This window comes from Embiotoca jacksoni, unplaced genomic scaffold, assembly GCF_022577435.1.
Source record: "Embiotoca jacksoni isolate LCO1_2020_lvr unplaced genomic scaffold, fEmbJac1.0.p SCAF_14, whole genome shotgun sequence".
Lineage (NCBI taxonomy): Eukaryota > Metazoa > Chordata > Actinopteri > Embiotocidae > Embiotoca > Embiotoca jacksoni.
The window spans coordinates 12,808,383-12,835,104 of record NW_027185274.1 but is presented as its reverse complement, the minus strand read 5'-3'; the positions used below and the strand labels follow the sequence as shown (position 1 = coordinate 12,835,104).

Genomic DNA, 26,722 nt, shown 5'->3' with positions numbered 1-26,722 from the left:
AGGCCAGGAGAGTCCACCTTGACATTCTGCCTCAAATTAATGAGAATTAACACATCAGTCCACTTGCACACATAATGATAGGAGTGTGTAGGCTATAATTACATTATGTGACACCAGGAAATCAGTTTCTTGTCGCCAGGTCTTCCGTGAGCAGGCTTTTCTAATTATGTAAGGTAGCACCTCCTCTTCCTTTAGTAGTTCACACCACAGGGCTTGAGGATGAGATTGATTAAAGTGCGCAACCAGCAATTCCATTTGCCATGCAGTCAGACAAGCTGACAGATTGGCTGTGGTATAGTTTGAAGTCATGTTGCTCCAAGTGAATAAAACAGCTATTAGGCAAGCATGATGTTTGGTATTTTCATCTGCTGACACACTAGAGCATGTGTATTTAGGCACACACAGGTACATGCGCACACATTCACACACTCACAAATAGACAGAGAATATCTGACACTGAGAAGGCTGTGATGGCTGTTTAGTTTCTTTGTTAATTAAAGGCAAAGCATCCATCAAATAAATGAGACATGTTTTAAGAATGTTGAAAGTGGAGAATTAGCCGAGCGTTTGATTTACATGGATTGAAAAATGAAAATGTGTGGCTTTGGAATGAAAGGGGGGAGCTGTTAGTTTCTGGATGAGTAGATTTGAAAATCTTTGGATTTTTAGTGTGTTTTGTGTGTGTGCACATGTACATATAACCCTCTTTGATAAAATTGAAGACTGACCTTTCATATAAAAATGAAAGAGACAATATGAAGTACAGTCTACTGACATAACCTTGACAGTACTGTCACCGCTGAAAACAAAATACAAAAATACAACTTTCATTTTAATTACCCTCCTCAGTGCCTTTGGCTTCTCACTGTGAAAAAAAGGCCAAAATGGACAGACACATTAAACTGAAAGGCTGCTGAATGTGATAGCTGAGAGACGGCAGCCTTTTGTATATTCCTGTTGTGAGGTCCATAACCTTAGCATTTATAGTTCTGTACTTCTCATATACACTGAGCCCTTTATGTGACTGGCACTCTTTAGTTGAATAGACTGTTCTCAGTTTGAATCATAAACAGGTTTTTCAAATAAAATATACACGCTGTAGTTTAGAATTTTCCAGCTGTTCATATGAAGCAGTGAATCTCTAGTGCCCTATATTAAAGCAAGAAATGGATGGTGTTAGGAACAACATGATTTATGGTAAGCAACCTCACTTTTCACACCTAGAAAAAGGCAAAACGTGACATTGACATCGTCTGAGACTGGTGTAGTCTGACATCGTCTACTGGACTGACGGGTGCATTACACACTTTGGCGTGATATTGGGTTGGAGAAATATCCGGAGACTGTGAGAGTCAATGTCCCACAGGAGAGTTTGAGTAGTTTGAGCTGTGTTGTTATTGTGTGTTTTCTGAAAGGCATCCAGGAGCGCAACTTGGCCGTAGTGGCCTTTTAGTTGATGCCATCATTAAGCCCTATACAAACCTGCATTAGCACGTAGCCATGGGCTCGGTTTGTTGGCATGTTTTCAGGAAAAACAAACATGATCTATCCTGAAAACATGATAGGGTGGACTAATCAGCCAGCGACAACAGAACAAGCAGACCTCTAATGAAGTTGCTGCAGTAGACGTCAATACCAGAACACAGGGAATGAATAATCTAAAGACCCAATATGGAGCTTCCTTAAAACAAAAAAGAAAAGAAAATAGAGGTGAGAAATTTGCCTCACACTCCTGTCAGTTTACAGATGTGAAACAACAAAATCACTTAGTCCCTCAAATCATACTTAGAAGGTCTAAGAATGTCCATGAACAATTATTTTGAGAACCACTTATTTCCTTGAATAACTCAATAATGAAATACTTATTGTACACTTAACAAAATTATAAATGCAGTACAATTGTTTTTGGTCCCTTTTTTCTGGAATAAAAGTAAAAGTTCAAAGACTTCTTCTATGCACGCACAAGCTTTATTTTTCTTAAATTTTGTTCACCAATTGCTAAAATCTGTGTTAGTGAGCACTTCGCCTTTTCCAAGATAATCCATCCACCTGACAGTTCTGTCAGATTAAGGTGCTGATCGAACATCATGATTATGATTTTTTTTTTTTTTTTTTCATTATAAGGCACAGTTGCACATGGCTACATTCATGCATTTATTTCTTGAAGAGGGCAAAAAAAAAAAAAAAAATCCAACAGTGTCTGTATATTTGCCTTATGCAGTGCAACACATCTTCGCACAGTTGTTTTAGTAGTTGAATGTCCATTTCAGTGTTTGATTATTCACTCCTTTCCAGTGGCTGCAAAGGTTGTGGACATTGGCAGGAATTGGAACAGAATGTCGTGTGGAGTACCGTAGCTCCACTGCCACCATGGGCCACTCTGTTCTCAACGTTCAGCAAACCGCTCTCCCACATAACACCATTTAATCTGCTTGTGGTACATCTGCGGTACAGTGTGAACTGAGATTCATTTGTGAATAGTAGATTTCTCCAAAGCAACAGACGCCATCGAAAGGCAAGCATGTGCCCACCCAATTTGGTTCCAACGATGAACTGCAGTCAGGTCAGGACACCAGTGAGGACGACAAGCACTCAGATGAGCATCTCTGAGACAGCTTGTGCAGAAATTTTTGTATCAACTGTCTTGGTGGCTGATCTCAGACGGTCTTGCAGGTGAAGCTCCCAGATATGGCGGTCCTGGGCGAGTGTACGCGTTCTGCGGTTGAGAGACCACTTGGATGGACTGCCAAATTCTCTGAAAAAACATTAGAGACAGCTTATAGTAGTAAAATTAACATTCAATTCTCAGGCAACAGCTCTGGTGGACATTCCTGCAGTTAGCATGCCAATTGGCATGCTCTCTTAAAAATGGTGACACCCATGGTATTGTGCTGCATGAGAAAACTACACCTTTTAGAGTAGTGTTTTATCATCACCAGTCCATGGAACACCTATGCAATAATCTTGCTGTTTAATCTGCATCTTGATGTACTACACCTATAAAGTGGATGGATTATCTTGGCAAAAGTATTTACTAACAAGGACTTTAACAAATTTGTGAACAAAAATGGTGAGAAATAAGTCTTTAATCTTTGACCTGAACTCATAAAAAATGGGAGGAAAAACAGGAGTATTTCCTTTATATTGAGTTTAATTTGAAGGAAATATTCTTACATTTTAAATGATTACAAAATATAATAAAAGTGGTGACAATTCTACACGGCAATTTTGTTTTCAAGACGTTTGAGAGCAGTATCTGCAACAATTGAAAAGTAGGAGTCTTTATTTTCAGGCACATAAAATAAATTAACAGAAGCCATAGGTTTTGAATAAGACTTATGCTCAGTCTTGGGCATTGCTAAAATTTTCAATACTTCTTGAAAGGAGATACTGAAGATAGATGATTGATTTTACCAGAAAATGCCTGAAAGAGTCTCAAGAGAAACAAGTCAAATATTCAGTTTTAAACCTTCTTAATTTTCGTTGTCTGAAGTTTAACTCCCTCCGTTTTGTGACCTTTAAGATTGACTTTATTTCAATTCATCCCTTTTGGTTCTATGTAAAAGCTCTACGTTTAGGATTAATGTGTTAATTCCTCACCCTGAATTCATTAAAACTTCTCATTTAGGAGAGAGTAGCTTTCCTGTAAGGTAATGATAACTACTGAGAAACCATTGTATGTGCAATGGTAGCCTATTTATAACAGAGTTAATCTTGTGTCATGTCTTATTTTCAATTCAAATGAAAGCCATATTCGTGGCTGTAGTATTTAAAAGCATTTATCTGATCAAATGCAGGGTCCCACTGAACTCCCCCATTAGGTAGTAGCTTCTCCACCAATCAAAACCCATGAGTTGGTGAGCACATTACCATTAATTGCCTCATAAAGTCAGTGAAGATCTAATTCATTTGATCTACATTTAGCACTTGATCTGATCGAAAGAGCGATGCAGCCATTGAGTTAATAGAGGAGCCAGCAGATCCTTCAATAATAGCATGTTTTGTTTTGTTTTTTACCCCTGACTGCTACTTTCCAGAGGCACTTGGAGCGTTTGTATGCTTACGTCACAGAAAGCAGGAGAGGCAGATAGAAAAGCTTCAGTAAATGAAGTTTAGTTTCTGCCTTGGCTCTAAACACAAGACTCAAAATGACAGAAATTTGAATGGCTGTGTGTGAGTGTGTGATTGTGTCAGTGTGTGTGTGTGTCTATCTTTTGAGTGTGTATGTGTATCTGCAAGAGAAAGTCGTTTCCTGCCTTTCAAACAAGGTGACAGAACTGCATTTCTCCATGCAGTAGGGGCTCTAAATCATTTTGACTGGACTATTATTGTATTATTGTGAGTGACAAGGTTAGCAGAGTTTCTGTAGTTTGTGTTTAGTGGTTTGGAACGGTTTGTGTTGTTGCTGATGTTTCAAGGGTGATACACTTAAAATCAGCCCAACATTGACAAGTTTACTATAAAGGATCACATCTGTGAGAGATGCTGAAGGACCTCATGAGATCATATTCCCGCGCTATGTGCAGTTATCTCAGGAATTCGTATTACATACCTACTTTTCACTGAGCCTCTCTTCCACAGTTCACAGCTCACTACGCCTCAGTGTACCTCCTGGCTATTCATTGTTTGGTTTTGATAGATCCAGCTCCAGCTCATGTTTTCCTTGTGTGAAAACAGCCTTGCTTGTTTGCCAGATGTCATGTATTGACCACTCCAAAATGTCAATTCCTGTGAGAACCAAGGCCGGTCAGAATAATAAGATTCATTCAAGCCTACACTTATCTCTTTGAGTGGATTTCCATCAAAGAATTTAACTTATATAATGTGTTCACTATGTTTGATTTGTATTTGTTTTTGTGGCATCCTTGAGAAAGGAGATGATATTGCACATTTTTCTTCAGAAGTACAAAAGTCACAAATGAAATGACTGATTAAAAAAAAAATAAAACACCTCCTGACTTACAGCAGAAACCTGCCATGTCAACACTAAAGTTATGAAAGGTATTTTAGAAAGAGATGAACTACAGTTTTCACACTAATTTAACATGGTTTCCACTTCCACAATATTAAGTTGGTATGCTGAGTAGACAAAGGAAGCAGATCTATTAATCACGATGCCAACTCACCAGACTAAAACTGTTTCCTCTCTCCAAGCAGAAATTTTCAAGTTTGGCTAATTCTAGTGACTGTAGCTGGATACAGTGTGACTGAGCCTCAAAGCTTGGCCCTCCAAACACATGTGGACATCAGACTGAAATAACTGTAATCTCTTGGAGAGGTTTGTTTTGTTTAACAATGCTTTTATCACCTTTTAAGTTGCTATGACATGCTTTAACGCATGCAGGATTAAAGAAACAACACCAGCATTTATTTGTAGTCGTGTTTCTGCCCACCTGACCAGCCAAAGTCCAATATTCACTATACTTTTAGCTCTCGTTTGCTCTCCACCAAATTCTGAGGGAAAAATGTGGCTATTAAGCTGGTAAATGCTCCACTATGTTCTCCAGCTGTAGTCGCTTTGTCTGTCGCTGTAGCATGTTTGTACAAGAAGAGCTTTTTCACAGTGATGATTAAAGTAATATACAATCATAAAGCTGTGGGCCAAACAGCAAAATAATTAGCTGAAAGCCACTAAAGTGTTTCTTATAACTGAGGGATACTGTAGCGTATAGGTTAGCAATTCGTTGTGGGTCTGTCACTATTAGCGACCCCTTTCGTCTTAATGTAAGCATTGCTTCATTAATAATATGAATAGATTCATCATAGCCATTTCCTTGAAAGGGATACCGCTATTTTTTTTCATGTTCGATCAGATTACACATCAGAGAGGCCTCATATTTTTATGTCCCGCCACCATGGTACATACAATATGTGGGGCATCATGTTGTCATGCTCGAGTCTGAAATTGTGACTGTCAACACATTTTTTTGTAGCTTAAGAACAATACATAGCGAAAACTGTATGTCACGGGTACTCTGGATGTAGTCTGTCGGCTTTGCTTCATGCATCTGCATATTGGTAAAAACTTAAAAAAAAAAAAAAAAAAAAGAAATTCTGGTAACATGCTTGATGACAGGTTACTACTACTGTCAGCATCTGTATGTTCACAGTATGGAGAACTTGGCAGGGTTTAAGGCAATCCATGTTCATTGTTATCTTCGTAGGTGATCGTGAAAGTCAAAACTTGAACGCAGTTGCAATGTCTTCATCACAGAGTTTTCCTCGGGATCTCAAGTGTTGACAGCGAAAAGTAAAGATGAATATTGATGAAACTGGGTTCTATAATTGCATTTTAGAAAAAAAATTAAAAGCCTTACATTTCCCAAATGTGTACACTTTGAGGGATTTAAAAAGTCTTTGGGAAAATATACTTAAAGAGGGCTGGACTGAGTGCTGAAATCATTTATGGTGTAAGATGTTTGGACCGAACACAACGATTTTTTTTTCGGCATAATTAAACCGTTTGTGTTGAGATTGTTTTACACTCCTATCATGTCATACTCTTAACACAACACATTAACTTCAACTCAAGTTCATTGCTTATTGCAGAGAAATATCCCTTGCCTCCCTTCACATTCAATTTTAATTGTGTGCTTCTGATGTTATTATACCATCCAAATGATATACCAGTGATCACATTAAGCTGTTGTCAGCTCTACATGATGAAGAAGGAGTCTGTTAAGTGCATAAAGAAATAAACACATCCTTTGTCCATAGCTTTTCAATCAGAGATGAGTACAACCTCAGATGACCTTCCACTGCTACTTAGCAAAACACTTTAATTGGCAGTAGATATTAGCTTGCTGTGACTTGAACCGTGATGATAACAGATGAGTGGATATGCTCTCATCTTTGCAAGTCAGAGTGAATAGTTGTTTATTCAGCTGTGTGACAAGTAAATGCCACTACAAACATGTTCCATCTCTGTGTGCACCTCCATACATTTAATTATGATGTGATGACGTTTGAACTTACAACATAGGTAGTTTATCTCTTTAATTGACAGTCTCGAGTACATTCAGCTCTCAGCCATGATGTACTTAATTGTATTGTTTTGTGCTCTATTAAATTCACACTTTTGTGGGTTGGTTACTTTTATCTCCTGCCTCTACTTTTGCTGTAAATGTAATCTATTTAACTTGAGAACCTTTGTGCGAGCCCAATATAATTATGTTAATTACAAAGCATGCTTTCAGACATCTGCTGCTCACTTTATAGTGTTTTCCTTTCCCCGCTAAGCATAGACCTATTGAAGTGTTATATACATCATACACATTTTATTGGTTCTTGCAGACTACTGATGCAGTTGGGCTGAAACATGGCTGAAGTGGTTAATTTAAAATGTTTAAATCATAAAATTGTTGTAACGGTCAGGCATCCCAGTGATTGTTGGCGTCTTGTGGCTTTGTTGAGTATTGATGCAGTATACAGCTGCTGGGGTTCAAGCCTTACGCCTTCTTGGAAAAAGCATATTCATGGTTCAACCGATAATAAAATCAAAGATATAGCATCATTTATTCACTATAAATTAAAACTTATGCTGTTCTATTTCTTGCCAGTTTGACAACATGGTGAACAGATGATGTTTGCTGTGCCTGCGTAACAGCTCATCGTAATACGTTTACATCTGTGCTGTTAAAGGTCACAGAATATATTAATAAACCTATTCAAATAAAATACACGAGTATGCATACAAATAAACCACCCCGTCAGTTATCATGTGTTCTGGGCTGATTAAAATCCTTTTTTAATATCAATCTCCACAGTCTTATTGTGGTGGAATTACATTATTTTTCTCAGCATAAAAATGAGAAGAGTGCATTATCTACATCCAATCCTTTTATAATTGGCTTAGCTAAGCCATATACAAGACAGGACTTAGTTCTTCTGATGATAATTCTACATTATAACGAATCATTTCTGAGTACAATATGTTGTCTCATCATTCTTTAATGTTCTTGTGGCAAACTGATTGGGTTTTGTGGTGGACTTACGCAGCGTAGCATCTCTGAAAAGCTGCTGCGGTGACTCGAGTTTTAAGTCTCTAGTGTGCCTTTTTGAGAGCTAAACAACCGATAGATGTTTTGAATTCTTTTGTTGCAGTAAACAAGATGTTGTGAATTTTTATATTTTTTTCAGTCTTCTTGAAAATACCTTCGAACAGGTGAAAGATTTTGAAGCTTTTAAGCTTTCAAAGGCTTTATCCCACAGATCCGATATTTACATTTGATAGCACTCTCCCTTTTAGAGCAAAAGTATATTCCTCATACTAAAAGCTGCTCCCAAAGTGTGTGGATTTATTAAGAACAATGCTGTGCCGTTGTAGGTACTCTAGATTAATGGAAAGCAGTGTTCACAAAATGTAAGTATTGGTTCTAATAAATCCACGCGCCTTGGGAGCAGCTTTCAGTGGACTGAACTTTTATTGTAGCAGGAAAAAAGGACGACTTTATTGGTTCTCACATCGACTGATTGCTGGCCATTCTGGCTCTCATTCATTTGGAAAAACGTTTCACGGTTACCAGTGTGGATAAACACTGGATGACTCTGCTTTTTCTAGTGTCACACCCTCACAACCCATCACTCTTTTCCTTCCCTTCTCCTCAGCTGCCATCCTTGATGACCCTATGGAGTGTAGCCGAGGAGAGCGTCTGGCCATCACGCTGGCCAAAGATAGCATCAACAGGAACACAAACCGCTCCATCACTGGCAAGCTGGAAGTGGACATCTTTGAAATGCTGAGAGACAGTGAATATGAGATGGGGGAAACAAGTAAGTAACACAAGGAAGAGATGCCATTAATTGGTGAGGAAAAGCTATTGTTTACGTGTGTTTGTTCATGTAGACGTGAGTCTGTTGGTCTATATGTGTTTAGTCAGACAAGACAGACAAAGAAAGTAATAAATGTGAAGCAGGTCTGGGTCCAGTCAACAACCGCAACAGCAAAAAGTACCTCACATTTTGAAATGAGAAAACCTGTCATTTCAAATCAGACCCCCTGTCTTCTTTTCATTCAGTCTCTCAAAGTGTACTTGATAAGTCTGTCTGGTGAGACAATAATTTGGTCAAACAGAAGCAAACAAATGATTGAAAATGGAAGACAGACTTGTGCGGTGCAGAAACACAAAATGAGCTGTCGTGCTGTATTTTGATAGCTGCAGGAGTCAAAAGGTGTTTGTATGTTTTCTGGGTTGTATTATCTTCTCTCCTATTTTGGCACCTTCCATTCCATGTGGCAGGACAGAGCAAAACAGCCTTTTGCGGAAAAAGAAAAATACAGTGTACAATAACAAAGACTTAACACGTGTAATAATCGAGATGACCTTCAACAGAAAGGCTTATGGGCCTTTTTAAATGGGCCATTATGAGATTTTCAATCATTTGTCACTTAGATGTGATAAATGTATCGCTCAGAGAGATCCATTAACACAAGCCAGAGTATCAATGCTTTTACTTAACAGACACCCAGAAAGATTAGTGTGTTGTGTGGTGACTTGCTGCCTCACCTCCATGTTTATTGGATAGATTTTTTTTTTTAAATTATGAAAACACTTCAAGATCAATACAGCATAGTATGTGTTTGCAAAAGATGACCAATATAAAAACAGCTATGACGAGAAGTATGGGGATTGATTTTCAATATGACACAGTCCCACTTCACAAACACGAGAGCTTCAGTGGCGTCGCTTAATCCATGGAAACGCTTCACTTACCACAACAACAAGAAACTCGATTACTTTCTCTGCCTGGTTTAAGACAAACCCTTCCTAAATGTGGTCCCTTCGGTGTGTTTCTGTGTGCGAAAGTGTGTTGGTTTGTGCACGCTGTTTTTGTGTGTGAATGTGTGAGTGCGTAATTAGACCTAGGAATTGGATTAGGGACGGATCAGCGGCCGTGGTTAGATGGAAATATCACAGAGGGAATGCTACCTGCTAAGAAAAGTCTCCTTCCCCCCAAGCACACACACACACACACACACACACACACACACACACACACACACACACACACACACACACACACACACACACACACACACACACACACCTTTCAAGCACCCACTCCTGCCTGTGTAGTACATACATGGATGCCTCCTTGGTGGCTGCTTTTAAAGGCAGAAAAACTCCACCTGACAAACAAATACTGTTTCCTTTATACAGTACATATAAAGCCCCACAACACTAAATGGTGTGCTTTAATGCTGCCATGTAGACACCTAAAGTATCCGGTTCTACTGTATCTCAACTTTTTTGACTGTACTACATCTTGTAACTAGCAAACTTGTGAAACATTTCTCATTACAGCATTCTAATTATTTCAGGGTTCCAATAACTCGTATTGATCAAGGAAAATCAATGTTCAGCAGGGATAATGGCTCTCAGCTGACCTCCTGACCATAACTGAACCGCAGTGTTCAGCACCGTACTGCCCTGGCTGTTCAGGGCACTAATATGTGCCTTGACGTGAATATGTTGATGCCCATCAGTCAAGAAATACACTGTGGTGAGGGGGAAGAGTTTTCACACACACAGATAGACACAGTCCAGATTCCATTTTTGTATTTGTTCTGCACATGGTAATGCACAAGATTCTCCAGAAAACAGTGACAAATAAAATTCACAATCAAAACCTGACACATCATATATCATAAGATCATTAGTGCTTGACAGTTGTAATATTCCGGGTTTGTACTTGAGCACAATTATTGTCAAATAAAATAATGGAGACTTCAAAGTTAAAGTCAACTTTATTGTTGATTCACCAAACGTACAAGACAAACAGAGCGATCAGAATATTGTTTCTCACAGTCCCACAGTGTGCAAAGATAAAACAATAAAAGTCTGAATACGTAACAATAAAAACAGACAACAACCACAGTGACGCTCGACCGCAATATTTATAAGTACAATGTAGTGCAAATGCGGTTCTTCATTCAAGTTCCTACAGTTTACGGTTACATGAAGTCAAGCAAAAACCATTGTATTTAGTATATTAAAAAAATAATTTGCAGTTATCGACCACCTGATGTCTCGGTCTATGCGCTCCCATCTCTTCACTGCAGCTACATCTTCAGTTACTGCTTCTTTAGGGGTCTTGCTGCCTTTATTCTGGTCTTTAGCACGTGAAATCCAACTCAATCATATTGAGATTAAGTGATTGGCTGACTGACGGACTGAAGGATTTCTCAGCTCCTCTGGCTGAATCGGAGCACACAGAATGCTCCTGTATCCCTCTGCATTTATCCTTTTTCTTCTGATAGCACTGACATCATCAATAACTGCCAGTGTGCCAATTCCACGGGCTGTCATCCATGTTGAAGCCATAAAGAACCATCCCCATGTTTGACAGATGAGGTGGTTTGCTTTGGGTCATGAGCTGTTCCTTTCTTTCTACACGCTTTCCTCTTTCCATCATTTTGGTGGAGGCAGATTTTTCTTTCATCATACCATGGAGCTTTGTTCCAGAAATCTACCAGCCTCTCTGTTGTTGAGACTTACCAGGGGTTTGCATCTTGCGAGGAATCTTCTGACATGCTCGCAAAGTCTTCTCTTGATCCTTGATCCTTGACAAGGAAACATGTCCGCCCACATCCTGGAGAGCATCCTTGGCTTATTATTAAGTCATAAAGGGGTTTTCCTCATGCTGCATATCATTTTCTGGTCCTCCACAACACTCCCTAGTCTACTAAATCATTTTCTAGTTTATCTCTCCACTCAGATGGCCCCCTCTTCACTACTCCTGTTGATGGACAGCTGCACTTTTATGTTAATGTCAACTCCCAATCAGCTCACACAGAACTGACCAACAAATATTTTAGTAGCTATGTGTTAAAAGGGCTATATCTCACACAACTTTAATGTAGTATCCATTACTTTATTTGAAATTGTGTAAGAAATGTGTGACAGTCCAAAGACTTGCTGTCTGGACTGTGCTCACAGTACAGAAACAGATCAAATAAAAGTGTCAGCAGGACATGCTGGCTTACAGTCAAATCATTCAACTTTATAATTCAGTGAAACCATGCAGACAGGTATAAGCGTGCGTGCGTGCGTGCGTGCGTGTGTGTGTGTACATGCACTTGAGACATGTGCCTACATGTGGTATGTAGGTTTTGGAAGGTACCAGTGTATTCATGTCCTTTCAGGCCCTATGGGTGTCTCAGGGATTACTTGTTAATCATTCGATTCACCGCACAGGACCTAAAACTGTTCCCCTTTGCCTCAGTCACACATGCAGCTGGTTAATGCTCTGCATTGCAACATCAAATTACCATTACACACACACACACACACACACACACACACACACACACACACACACACACTTCGTGCACACATGCTGACACAAGAACAGCCTACTGAATAGTGTCTGCTTCACACTATTGACTGTAGTGTTTTAATTAAAAGCTAAGAATTATAAAGTTACAAGAAATGACATTCTCCCTTCCAGTATGGGAGATTAAAGCATATGGCTTGTGTACATGAGAGCGACTTTCACTGCAATATTTATATTTGAAATGTGTTTTCCACCCTAAAGGTAAAAGCCTTCAAGTCACTCTTTGTAAATGTAGAATTTGGAAAACAAGATGAGATGTTTGTGTCATGTGGGATATTATTGCATTCATGTGCAAATGTTCAAATACCAGATTTCATGTTTTAAGCCTCAAGATATCGCTGCTTGTCACTATTTCTGTCTCTCTGCTCCGCTCACTGTCTGTCACTGTTTATCTGTCTGTGTCTCTTCCCATTTCTATATCTCTCTGTCTCCATATGTGAGCGTCTATCATGTTAATATCAGTTTTTTTCACAAGCGAAACTCCCAGCGGCAGAAACCTCGCATGAATTCTCTTGTTTTTGCATCACATTGGGCGTGTTAAACATGCACAAATGCATTTGTCCTTGTGCATGTTTCACTAACACACGTAGGTTGCGGTTCCCTTGAGACGGTAGAAAAGGCTGGTTCAGACCGCTATCTGTTTAGAGGTTTAGATAGTCAGCATGTGCACCCATTAACATCTGGCTGAAGAAGGCGTTTTTTTAAATGCCTTGCCGAACATGAACTGTCTCACTATCTCTTTTCCCCTTTCACTCACTCCTCCCTCCTCTCTACTCCCTCTCTGGTTCCTTTCAGTGTGCCAGATCATGTCGAAAGGGGTGGTGGCAGTCCTTGGTCCGTCTGCCAGTCCAGCTTCCAACTCCATTATCAGCAATATATGTGGAGAGAAGGAGGTGAGTTTATGCACCCAGCTGGCCTGCAGCCGGGGGGCCCACGTGAGGCAGGCTGCTCACACTGCAAGCAGAAAGAAAGAATTCAGAACAATGATGCTTATTAGCGGCTGGGGGATAAAAGGCGGGGATCCAAGTCGTTTGTGAAAATGATGAAATACTTATACAGTGTCATAGCACTCGGTTCCAGTCTCACTCAAATCAAAGCACTACTGGACATTTCACTTCCTCTGCTCCCCTCATTAGCTTGGAGCTGTTTGGCCCGCTGAGGCTTGCTAGTCACTGTGTTGAGATTTGTATAGTGACAATTACAAACAAACAAAAATCTCAAAGTTTTTTTTGTCCGTGTATCTGGAGTTTGAAAATTCAGATGTCAACCAAATGTTATCACAGATGATAGTATTGTATTAGTTATATGCAAAAAGCAGCATTTTCTCACCCCAACAGTGAAGAAAAACATGTTTTCCAAAATTTAAACATGATGAGGGGATTTGGCCCCAGCACTTGACTGCATGCCAGTTGGATGCTAATTAGCTTGTCTGAATTCTGACATGGTGTGTTTTGCTGTGTGATGTCAAGAGATAGAACACCTTTGAATTATACAAACCCATAAACTACATTAATTATAAATAAGAAACGATGCATATATTTGCAGATTTATCTGGGATAGCTTTGCTCTCATGCTTTGTTGCAGTTTGATACATTTTAGTTTTCTTGTTTTCCCCTATTTGTAGAAAACCATTAATATTATAAAACTGTTTCCACTGTTATTTATGACATTTATTAACTACAAGTTGTAAAACATACATATCAGCTGCCTTGGACTTTATCATTCATTCAGTTTTCACCAGTGGTGTTCTGGTCCTGCCATAATTAGATTTGGAAAAGCAGCCTTTTTAACCGCATGAATTTGATCAGCATGACTACTCAAAGACATCCCATTACCATCGTAGCCTCTATAATATCCTCTTGTACGGTACAGCCTGTCTTCTAATGAGACATCAGTCTGTTTTAGTGGTAGACAGACCAGTACTCCCTGCTGTTAAAAATCTGTAGTGGCACTGACTGGCGGGGCCGACGGCTTTAAAACACTGACTGCGATAATACCACTGTATGAATATTAAAGACCTCATAAAGAGAAAATTCTAATTTTTGGAGATAACTGATAAATACAGTGGAGTCATCGTTTTCTCTAAGGAGCTGACACTGGCCCTAAAGATTCACACTTTCCCCACACTGGCTTATTTATCCGGTACATGTGAATGAGTGGAGCGATTATTCGAGTTACCAGAGTACTTTGAAGCACAGCCAATCTTCCATGTTTTCACAGAAAGTAACCGGATTAACAGATCTGCTGTTGTCATATTAAATTAATCTTTGTATTTTCCTTGTGTAACACTGTAATTTCCATCAGGCGCTGATCGGTTCTGATTGCAGCGTTGTAGTCTGAATGGCTAAAGTATTTAGAATAACACCTAATAATTCAGTCCTACCACAGTGACCAGGAATAAAAATGTGTTTTCACACATATCTTTCAAAGGAGCATTTGTGCTGGGCTCGTGATATGCCAGTTGGTTGTCCATCTGCATCTGCTCTATCAATGTAAAGCTACTACATCCGCTTATCACTCTTGGCAACTTTCTTCTCCCAACCGGACTACTGTTGTTTTTTTTGTTTGTTTTTTAGGGCTATGACACTTGTGTTTGGTGCTGAGAGCTGCACTCTGTTGTCAGCTTTGCAACTGAACCCCTGAACGTATTCTTCTATTCTAATTTAAAATTTAAAAAATTTCCCCTCGGGGATTAATAAAGTAAATACCTACCTACCTACCTACCTAATCCCTGGTTTGTTCAGCCTTTTTCAATGCCACCAGTATTATTTAATATTTAACAAAAGCAATGGTACTATAAAAATAGTGCTTACCACAGTGGTGTACACCGTTAGGTCATTTTTTTCCCCTCCTAATTCCTACATAAAGTATCCAGAGTTAAGACTTGGATTTATGACAACACATTAAACACATTTCAGCTCTAATTTATGCCAAATATGCATTAAGTTTTGCAATTTAAGAAAGCTGGCAGATAATCTTATTTTTTCTTTAATTAGTGGTGGATGCATTCAGATCCTTTAAGTAAAAGCAGTCTAATCGCAGTTAAAGGTATTAATACACCATTACAAGTCAAGGTCTTATACTGAAAATGTAATTTAAGTAAAATTATGTAAATGTTATTCACAAAATGACCTTAGAATAACCACAAGTACACATAGTTAGAAAATAAAGGACATTGTCCCCAGTGATTGAAACATTTTCATACAATATATTGTTGGATTACTGCATATATATATATATATATAAGTATTATTTTATGTAGCATAACATGGAAATACTCAAGTAAAATTCAAGTACCTGAAACTTGTACTTAAGGACAATATGTGAGTGAAAGACAAAATCCAATTCAGCCTACTGTGTGTTAATGCTCTAACTCTTGTTTGTCTGCTGAGACTTGTTGATGTTGCATTCAAAATATTAATAACATGTTCTTAGATGCCATTTTGAGTCCACCCCCAGTGCAGGATAAAAATACAGACAAATGCTTTTTGGACACATAATTGTCATGACAATAGACAACAGCTTACAACTCGCAGGGGAAAAAACAATTCCTTGAAAATACTGTGATCCTCATTATTGCATTCTCTGCTATAAATACATTAATAACTATTTTTAGGCTTTTGGGCAACTAATTCAACCGTCAACTCTTTGTGGTTATCAGGACCCTGCTGCAGTTTTTTATTCCAGCCATCAAATCAAAAGAGTGTAAGATACCTGGAAAGCTCGTAAACAAGGAAACCAGAACCAACTGGATTTAGATTTAAAAAAACAAAAGCAAATGGATACATGTTTTCAATGAAATTGAAATTGAAAACACTTGAAAGTCAATTCAGAAAGTAGCTTCCATCGTTTCTTTCTGTGTTTCTATCAGAGACAAGATTTTAAAATGATTCTTGATGAATCATATTCATTTAGAAAGCTGTGCGAGGCTTGTGCTGTTTTATTTGTTTTCCCGGACTCTTTAGAAAAACAATATAGATGCATAATAACCACATTTATAGAAATGTGCCAGGTTTAAAAAAAAAAGTATACATTACCTCAGTGGCCCTCTCCCGGATGTTATCAAGAGCCAAGAGTGCAGATTTGTATTCCAACCAAACACTACACCAGCTGATTTCCCTGATTAGATCCTCCATCTCAGGCTGAAGGTTTGCAAAATATCAGCGTCGTCAGCTGTGTGTGTGTGTGTGTGTGTGCGTGTGCGTGTGCGTGTGCGTGTGTGTGTGTGTGTTCTCTGATGAGGTCACCTTGCCCTCGTCATAATTACTCTGATGGGGATGCCTGGGTGATGGCCTTCGGCAGCATGGCCTTACAAAATTGATAAGCTCACTAACAATACCGTTCTTTCATGATACACCACTATTTGGTATGAAGTGCTTTTGGTTTGAATGATAGAAGTTTGGATAATATGGTAGGTTCGAGCAAAGAAAACCTCTCCCATTACTACCAATCTCAGAGGACCCCATGTCATAATAGTTGTGAGTGAGTAGGGTTGAAGTAACTGACATCTTCTGAGGGAAATGTTCCTGGAAGAAAAAGGACTCCCTGCTGAAGCAAAGGTCATGTTATACCATGATGGCAAAATCAGCCTTCATGATACGAACAGCACAAACAATACTTTAAGTGTGGTTCATTCAGTAGCACAACAGAAACCAACAATTCTTTGGTAAAAAATGTAAACCTTTATTCTACGCTTCACAGCCAAATAGTCTGCAGCACACCTCTAAGGACTGCTCAGGAGGAGAGGAGCACATTAGTAGCAGCAGAGCAAATCCAACGAGAGTACTGCTGTTTTCAACATTTTCAGGAGCCTTTTGAACAAAACAAATATACATATATGCACCCAAGCCACGTAATAAAGCAACTGGAAATGTCCATATCTGATGAAAATAGGTGTTCATTAGGCAACTCAATATAGCAAATAACCAAATCCAACCAAATCCCTAATTGATATGCTTAATGGAACCTTCAATATTTCACGGTGTCAGTAGTTTATCATGTCAAATAAATGTAATATAGATTGCAGAATACAGAATAATTGTTACATCTCTAACTAATATCACCAGTCGATCTTTGTCTGTTATACTTCAGCTGGTGTGTGTGTGTGTGTGTGTGTGTGTGTGTGTGTGTGTGTGTGTGTGTGTGTGTGACCACCTAATCCCTCATTGAGCGTAAGGCCACAGATGCTGGCGCTCCAACGGCTGGTTGCCTGGGACACCAGCAGCAATATTGTGGCTGACAGACCCCACTAGGCGATCAGCACATCATCTACCCGTCTCTATCTATCACTCCCCGCGTTCCACCGCTGCTGCCGAGGTTTCTGCCACTGAGGAGATAGAGGAATGGGACTGAGCCCATCTGGGTCTCACACTAATAGTGACTAATAGAAAAACAGTGACCACAGGGGAAGGGGTTGACTGTGTGCATCAGGTTGGTAGTTTTTTTTCAATCTTAGGCGTTGTGGAAAGCAAACCTTGGGGTCTGGATTTCAAGGAAGGGCCAATTATCATCCAGTAATGAGAAACATTAACTGGGACCTTGGCTCTTGCTGCTTAACAGGCGCTTATCTACCAGCTGTTGCTTCCAACCAGAATAACTGGAGTATACGGTGCAGTTTTTAGGCTTTGTCTTTGTTTCCTGTGAATCTCTGCAATCTAATTATTATTTATACATTGTAAAAGGTGACTTAGATATGATGGAATAATTCAAAGACTTTTTCATTCCCCTTTCAGATTTTCCCAATACGCCATTTACAGTCTTCAGCCTGCATTGTTATTTTCATACCGGGCCTTGGACTATGGTCATTTGGCTATTAGCCATAGCAGGCTTTCAAACTAAATTGAGTAAATGTCAGCGATTACATTTTAATGTGCCCCCTTTTCCATCTGAATCTGGTTTGTATGCCACCTTCAGCTCATTTGAAATGGTCTTATTCCAAGTTTTTATCTATAACATTTTTTCCTCTTCCATAAAGGATGAAATGTGCAATATCCCTGTGTCTGCTGAAGCGGGGAAACACATTCCTCTATGAAGCAAACATGTCAGAAGTAGTCATGAATATTAATGATATGTGTGATGTCCAGGGGTAGCTTTAGGCTTGCAAAGCCATCTGCTTGTAGGAGTACAGAGATTACACAACTGCATTTTGGTAGGGTGGTGCTCAGGTTGGATTTAAAGGTGAACCTGAGGTCTGCTGGGGAAAAAAAGAGTGCGCTGTTTTGATGTTGGTGGGGTCAGTGGTGTAGCTCAAGCCCTGGAGATAGGCAATAATGAGAGATTTATGCTTTCATACTCACTTCAACACAGACCAAAACCCCCAAATGCACTTTTATGCAACCATCCAGACACAGAAAAGGTTTCCGATAATCTGAAAATTGCTTTCAACTTGACTGCCATTTATGTGCAAATGTTCTACTACTAGATTAGTAGAGCTTTTAAGATGTCTTTTTCTCTCTTTGTCGTAGAACCTCTCACCATCTAATTTTATGCCTCTTCCTCTCCTGTCTTTTGTGATACAGTGTTTTGCTGCATCGTGAGTGCTTGTGTTCAGGTGACACTGAAAAGCTCATTCAGTCCCAGTAAAAACAAATCCCCTCTTTTCTTTTCTGAGGCTGAATTTATTTCGAGATAGTTCGGAGTTCTGCGTATTTCTCCAGATTACTTTATTAGTAGGCAAAAGAGCTCTGCAGGATTCCTCCACTTGGCCAGTCAGGAGCAATTGTTGAAAAGGACCACCAGACAAAGCTGAGGCACAGCTGATTGCTCATGAATGGTTATTGAACAAATTAGAAAATCTTCCTTCTGGGTTTGAAAGGGGACTGAGTTTTGCAGGTCCAGTTCTTCATTTGTATCATTATTGAGGAGCAGTCATAAGAAACTCACTCGCTGAATACTTGGCATAGATCTGAGTGTGTTCATTCACTTGTCCACTCACATGTCCAGATACTCATTCAGCAGTGTTTGTGTTTAGTGTGTGTAGAGCTGTCCAAAATGATTTGAATGGGTGAGTTGTCCTGCAGCTCTGCGCTACACATGGTGTGGAATTGCTTTTTGTCACTTCATAAGCCAGCCAGCCAACCCAGCAAATCCTCCCTGACTGGAGACCGTTTACACAGTAGCCATGCTCACTTCAGGCCGTCTCCCTTCCAGATGTTGCACCACAGTTGGTCATGGCTAAGCCGGCATACCGCATCTCCTGTCCGTGTACAGCCATCATCTGCTCAGCTTCTTCCTCACACAGGTGCGCACCAACATCATCCAATTATTGTACCTGCTCTGCCGTACACAGCGGGAAGTTATCTGTACCTTCAACCATTTGAGTGTTTTAATTTCAGTAGGTATTATAATAGCATTAGTGTTTAATTTTGATAAATTGTGAATTCATGTTAGTGATGCATTATTGTCTAGTTTTCATGCTACGGTGAAACCAAACACTAGATCTATGTTGTGATGAAAATGTTCAAATAATAAATGGCTGCCACTGGGTAAGTCCTTTGACTGCAGATTAGTTGATAATACCATTAGTTAAAAATGTCATGCACTGTTACACCTCATTGCATAATATACTTTTCTTTCAATCACAGCAGTGATTGTCTTCAAGTTTTAGCAGCTTTAATGAAACTTTATTTTGCTGGAGGCGTTGCAGTCTCCAACAATGCATTCTGTCTGTGAATCAAACGGTTCGTTCTCGGGACGTGTGGGACGCCGTCTGATCTTTCTGAACTTATACGTCATGTTGACCTTTTACCTGTGAAAATAAAAGACTAATTTAAAGCTCACCCGTTAGCTGTTTTTTGGCCATTATAACCACATCTCACAGTTTCTGCAGAAGATTTTGTTTCGTCGCTTGTCATGGAGATGGCTCACTTGTCGTCATATGTCATAAGTATGGATCTTCGGTATCAACCGTATCAATCTTTGTCCTGGTTCCACCGCTTCTCCTTACAACACCAAGCTTTGCAGCTTGTAGCCTCAGACGAAGCCAAACCGGGACAGTATGTCGCCACAGCAACTTGCCACAAAGTTTAAGTGATAAAATTTGGTAAGTTGGGTCTTGATGGGGTGTTGAAAATTTGACGTCACATGTCAAACACCAGCGAGATAGATAGACAGACAGCTGATTGTTCTTCTTTTAAAAAAGCCCGGCCCATTTTTATACACCTGGACAATCTCGACACAGATTAAACAAACAACTTACATTTTTCTGTAGATACAAACACCCCTGTCCTTTGCTGTTTTGAGTAACACTATTGTCCTCTCACTCATTGCCCCATTTCTCCTGTATTCTCCTTCTTTCCTTTCACCTTACCACAGTTTTAACCAATTTTCACTTTTCTGATAATGGCCAACCTTTAATATCTGCTATTACTCCCCATATACAAGCCTCAGCTCTCTGCTTTTTTGTCCTTATTCTCACCTCTTTCTTTCCTTCTTCCTCCTGTCTCCTCTTATTCCTTATTTTTTAATTTCACCTCCTCCACCTGTCTCTTTCCTGACATTTCCCTTCTACCTAACACCTTCTCAGATACCAGCTACAGATGAGTAGCAGGTCAAGATCTGCCACTCTTAGGAAAACTAATAGAAGTAGGGGGGCAGGGTAACTTTCTCTTTTTGCCTCTCGCTAATCACCCTCCATCAGTCTTACAATGGATCTCTATGTTGGTGTGCGTAGTTGTATTAGTTCTGCTGTGTTGGTCTTGTTCTGCTTGGAGGGGTCAGCTTATGGTTCAGTTCTCCACTGTAATTGGGCTTTAAATCCACTATATGTTAAATCAAAGTCTCTCCAGCTGCAAGCACGGTTGTTTTGGCAGCAAGCGACACATTATTGGTCACATCTCTGAATCTGATCTGATTAAACAGAGCTGATTGGCATTTTCTTCAATACGGTGCACCCAGCTAAAGGAGGAGCCACATCGCTGTCGTATATGTAGTATGTCTTGTAAGATTTAAGCTGCAGCTTGCTTATTTACAGCAATGCCGGGGTAGTGAGCTGTGTGTTGAATGTCAATAGGATTTCTGCATTTCGTAGACACTCGTAGCTTAAAATGTGCACAGATTCCTCACTCAGAAAACGAAATGCAGCAAACTATAATACAAATCTGCTTTTTATCGCTCTGTGCAATACAATTTTATGTGTTAGCCCTGTTTCCACTCTGCAGTCATTATCATCATTGGAATTCATTAGGATCTAAAGGAAGAAACGATCAAACTTTTCTTTTAGTGTTTTTCAAAGGTACAAAGGCTTATGTTAAAGTTCAGTTGCTATTTCAGTTGTGTGTGTTTGTGTCTCAGAAAGTTTTAAGAATTAAATATTAGACTCAGTAGTGAAAGTAAAAAAGGTTTAATGACAGGTACTCAGCCGAAGAAGTCTCAGAAGTGGAGCTGCATCATCCCTCACACATTTATTTCCATTTCTGGACTTCTAAAGAGCTTTTCTGTTTGCCTCAAACTACTGTTTATAAACTTCTAGTGCTACTTAACAGACAGTCCCTAGATAGTCAATGGCTGTTCCCTTTAGTATCATTTCAACATTCTCTGTAAGGATACTATGTCATTGTAAGAAAATATTGAATTCTGTTAATTATACCAGAACACCAATGTATCCACCATATCTTTGGCATTTCTGTCTTTAATTGTCACTTATTAGCAGACAAATACATGTATACCAGTTTATCTGTAATATGATAATATTGTCCAAAAATTAAATTAATACTGTGAACATGTTAACAATACAAAGAAGGTTAACATTGAATCTCTGAAGTTTCTCACTGGGACTGTTGTAATAAATTCAACATTTATCTAAAACTACTACTATGTAGTTTACAACAGATAATATGAGTATGTAGTATAAAATACTGTAGCGCATAAGCAAAATGTTTTTACATTCAAGTGTTCTGTCTTGCTCTTGCTTCAGCACAGTGTCAGGCTTAAAATTTCACAAATGAAAATAATATGGGTCAGTAATTGAATTAAACTTATGAATAATATATGTATATATATATGTGTGTGTGTGTGTGTGTGTGTGTGTATATATATGTATGTATATATGTATGTGTATATATTTTTGTATATGTATGTGTGTGTGTGTATATATATGTGTATATATTTATGTATGTGTGTGTGTGTGTATATATATATATATATATAGAAAAATATATATATATATATAAATGTACACACATTTACATGTGTACATTTACATATCTGTAATTGATTATTATGAATGTGAATTTTAAGCAGTACATGATTCGTCTGTTTAGTCTGCTTGCAAACAAAATGCAGGACCTTTTTCTGTCTCCTCCTAATCAGAGTTAGACGAGCACAGCTGTCGCCTGAACCTCTGCTGACCCTTTTCTCACAACTCTCTTGATGTATCGGGTCAAGGCCACATCAGCAGAACCATCATGTGCATATCTAAATCCACTGTTTTGTCAGGAAGCAGTCTCTTCATTTGATCACTGAGATGAAAGCGAGGGAAGACAGTGTTGCTCCCAGGTGAGCAGCAAGCAAAATGGATTTCAATTTAGCTGATTGTTGTCATCGTGGATATGAAGAGCGACACTGCTTCATATTACAATGTGGCTTTGTTTCATCTTAGTCAGCTGTGAAAGTAGCTGCGTTTTTGTCTTGTGCGATAGGAGACCCATCCCAGATGATACTGCTCTGCTGTCTGCCAGCTGCTCGCTGAATTAATGCGCAGTCATTTTCACTCTGGATTGAAACTCATCAAGAACCAGTCCTTTGTCTCTTCATCAAAATGTTTGTTTTGGTTCTCGAAGATTTGTTGGGCAACTGTTTGCCAGTTTTGTTGTGTAAAGTTGAGCAGTGCTTTGTTTGGGTGATGTAAGTCAAACATTTGGCTACATTCCCAGAACTGGATTAATCCCACTGTTAGATTAAAAAGAAAAAACACTTTTCCAATCAAAGTTCCCTGTGGAAAATTTTTGATTCAACAATACCAAAGTATTTTCCCAGCCTTGATAAACACAAGATAGACCTGATTGGACCAAATTTACCGGTAAACATGAAGGAGGTTTGAGACAACTCCTCAAATCAAATCAGTGATTTCTTTTTTTTATCCTTACACTTATAATAATACCGACAAAGCTGGCAGCCAAACAGGGAGTTTAAAAGCATTATTCTCTTCTCTTTTTTTTTTCTCCACAAAGAAATCTGCCCTGAAATAGAGCAGTGGAGTGAGGAACGGGCCTCTCTGGAGAAAAGGAACTTTTTTTTCTCTCTGAACTGGCTGATCAATGAGATAGAGATCTCGTGGTCAATGTTCCACTCTCCTAAAAGGCACCATGGGATCTGCAGCCCACTTCGTCTTTATCACTGGTCTGCTTCTGCTCTGACCACAGGGACCTGAAGCAGGCTCATTACTACCACAAATAGAGATCTGGCTGCATGGGCTGAGACTGGGATGAGCTGGCGGTTGGGGATAGAGATTGTCGGTAGGGCCGCATTGACACTCTGCCCCGCTTATCTCTCGCATCTCATCTCCCTTTTCTCTCCCACAAGATTTTTATTTGCCTTTTCTGAATGCCAACAGCTGCTCTCCCAAAACCCCTATAAACCTTTTGGTTTGAAAGGGGATCAGGTAGCCATAATAGACTACCACCTGCCCTCCTCCATCTCCTGCCATCCTGCAAAACCATCTCTGCCAGCTCCACTCTGGCGTTCCAGCCTTGGCATCACACTCGCTGACTGATGGACAATGTCTCCAACAGCATCTGTTCTCTAATGCTCGGTGGCCAACATAATTCTCTGGATTGCAATTGGTTACATCTAGCCAGGCTTCAGACTCTGTGTTCTGTGATTGGCTGGTTTTCTGCAACTGATGATCTCCAAACTGATTAGCTATGTCCACTTTTTGACACTAAACGAACTGTCCTCCCTCTGGCCTCAGAAAACCTTGTATTCAGCTCAGTGACATGAGTGGCTGCTCTCCACTTGGCTGAGGTGCGAAGTGTTTTTCCAAGGACAGTTCCCTCTTTCTGCCAAGCATGTGTTGTATGCTAATTGATGGCCAGGTCAATGTGTGGTAATGTAAATGAGTCACTTCAAACATCCCTGATAAACAACGCTAATGCTAACTTTGCTACAGCTGTGCCTGACGCTTTCCAAGACCCATAAAAGTGCAGCGGTGCTTTGTTAAACAGAGTTTTGTTCTGCTGCCCCTCTGAGTCCAAGCCAGCAGATGTAGTTGCTGATTATGTCTCTGCTCTCCATATGGCGCTGCTACACATCCACCTCCTCTTCACCTCCTCTCACTCGGACCCCCTCCCATCAGGCTCCTGTTAAGTTCACAGCAGACAGGTAGCAGAATGACTTGGGCACATGTCAGCTCAACAACTGACGCAACCCACAGCTTGTCAGACCGGATGGAAGGGAAATTAGCTTTCACCTTTACTCCAGCTCGGTGCATCGGTCTCTTCACTAATGCCTGGTCAGATTTAAAACTACCCTTCTCAAATGTAACCTTGAATTTTCTGTTGAAGTCGGGTTATCAGAGGTTATTGCTCAGCTTACACAAAGCTATTTCTAGCCAACAGCCAACCGAGCATCAGTGGCTTGGCTGTTTGTAAATGTGCCGGCTCATTTTATTCCTTGTTTTAATAGCTAATCTGAACAGATCAGAGTGCAGTTTCAGTGTAATTAAGGCAAGTATATTGTAAGCACATTGTAATTTGGTTGAGATATTTCTACTGGCTCCTTTTCCACTGCTCACTATGTATGTGTGTTACTTGTGCAAAGCCTGTGTCCTGTGAGAGCTTCCTCATTAAACGCCTGTCAAACCTCTGTCTGCAGACCTGCCAGCCTTTCCGTCACACTTGCAGGAAATACACACACACACACACACACACATACAGACAAGAGCACACATCCAAGCCAGAGTGGCAAGACTCTTTGAGCAGTTTCTGTGTCATACATGCACTCTGAAAAAAAACAAGGGACCAAGTTTTGTATGCCTTGTTGTCAGAGCAATGGCATACTTTGGTCTGATCACTTAGGCTGGGTGTTGCTTGAAATTCTTTACGACTTGTGCTTCAATTACAAACCAGTTAGGAATTTGTGCAAGACCTTTTTTCCAGTGAACAAAATAAAAGTACATTTGTCAGAAACAAGTACTGTCCAAAATGGTACAGGCTGTTTGTTTTAAATTTAGAAATGTCTGAACAGAATGACAGATGATCTAATCTCTGATGCTGTTGACATGCGTCGTGGATCCACCGGTAGGATATGAAGCAATGACTTGAATGGCAGCAGCAACCCCGGCCCGTGTGGCCGTGGAGGAGACAGAACGCGACGCAGACAAAACCGGAGGAAAAAAAGGCTCCCTCAGTCAGGCTACTGACGCAGAGCACATCAGGAAAAAACACTGGGTCATCCAGCAAAAATGAAGAACCTGGCTCAACTTAATGCAAACTACTTTGTTAGACAATCAAATACAAACAAGAACACCTTCCTAATAGATTATTTTGCCACATAAATGCCATATTCACTGTGTACTTTACGATCATAGTGACAAGAAAAGATTGCTGAGTTGATAGCTTTGCAGTTCTGCATTGTCTAGTTTTCAACCTGAACTTCCTGGACTGTATTTCATTGTCTAACGTTGTACCTGAAAATGCTCCCACCTTCGCAGCTTTGTTGGTCTGAACGAGTCATAACAATCTGAACAGCTGTTCATTGGAAACTTTTTTTTACATTACATCGTTTTTGATACTTGGACATCTCTTAGTTAACATTCAAAAAGTATTGAAGTCCAAAACTCAGCTCTACTCATTACATAATGAATGCAGCATAAACTGCTTTTATGACTTCCTCTTCTAACAGAGAATAAGTGCTGCAACTTCTAAATAATAAATGAAAGCCACTATAGTCTTCTTTAACTTGGAATGTATTTGTAGCCTACTGAGACTAAACAATAACAAAGCTAAACACTGATGTTGTTATTGCGTCCCCTGAAACTGTATGTCTTGAGAAATGAACCAATAAAGGGGATAACATCAAACAGATTGCCTTTGACAACAGAATCAAATTTCACACTGCTAAATTCAATGACACCATTTAATGAGTGCTGATTGCAACCGCTCTGCTATTCCTCACTCCCTGTTAATGTCTATTATGTCTGTTTATGCTTACCTCTTTTACTGTCCTGCACTCACTTTGCCCAATCTCAGCCTCGCCTCTGTCACTCACTTCACTGCTCTCTTCTTCTGTCAGTCAGACTGTCAGTTTCTTTCTCTCCGTCTTTCCGCTCTCTCCTCTGTTTTCTGTCTTTCACTTGCACGCAGACTCCCTCCGCTCACCCGCCGTTCATTCCCCTGACACACGCCTGTCTCTGTCCACAGCAGTCTCTGTGGTATTTAGTTCTGTTTAC

At 39.7% G+C, this 26,722-nt stretch overlaps 1 protein-coding gene across 2 annotated transcripts in view; it reads left to right on the top strand.

Annotated features, from left to right (window-relative positions):
- grik4 (glutamate receptor, ionotropic, kainate 4) overlaps positions 1–26,722 on the top strand; it is a 272,058-nt gene that overhangs the window by 152,951 nt on the left and 92,385 nt on the right. The window contains exons 4-5 of one of the 2 annotated variants that reach the window (XM_069148046.1): positions 8,608–8,772; positions 13,132–13,229. In XM_069148046.1, coding sequence (XP_069004147.1) covers positions 8,608–8,772; positions 13,132–13,229 — 263 coding nt within the window. Of the gene's footprint in view, positions 1–8,607; positions 8,773–13,131; positions 13,230–26,722 lie in introns of those variants that run through there. The other variant, XM_069148047.1, reaches the window with a different exon arrangement.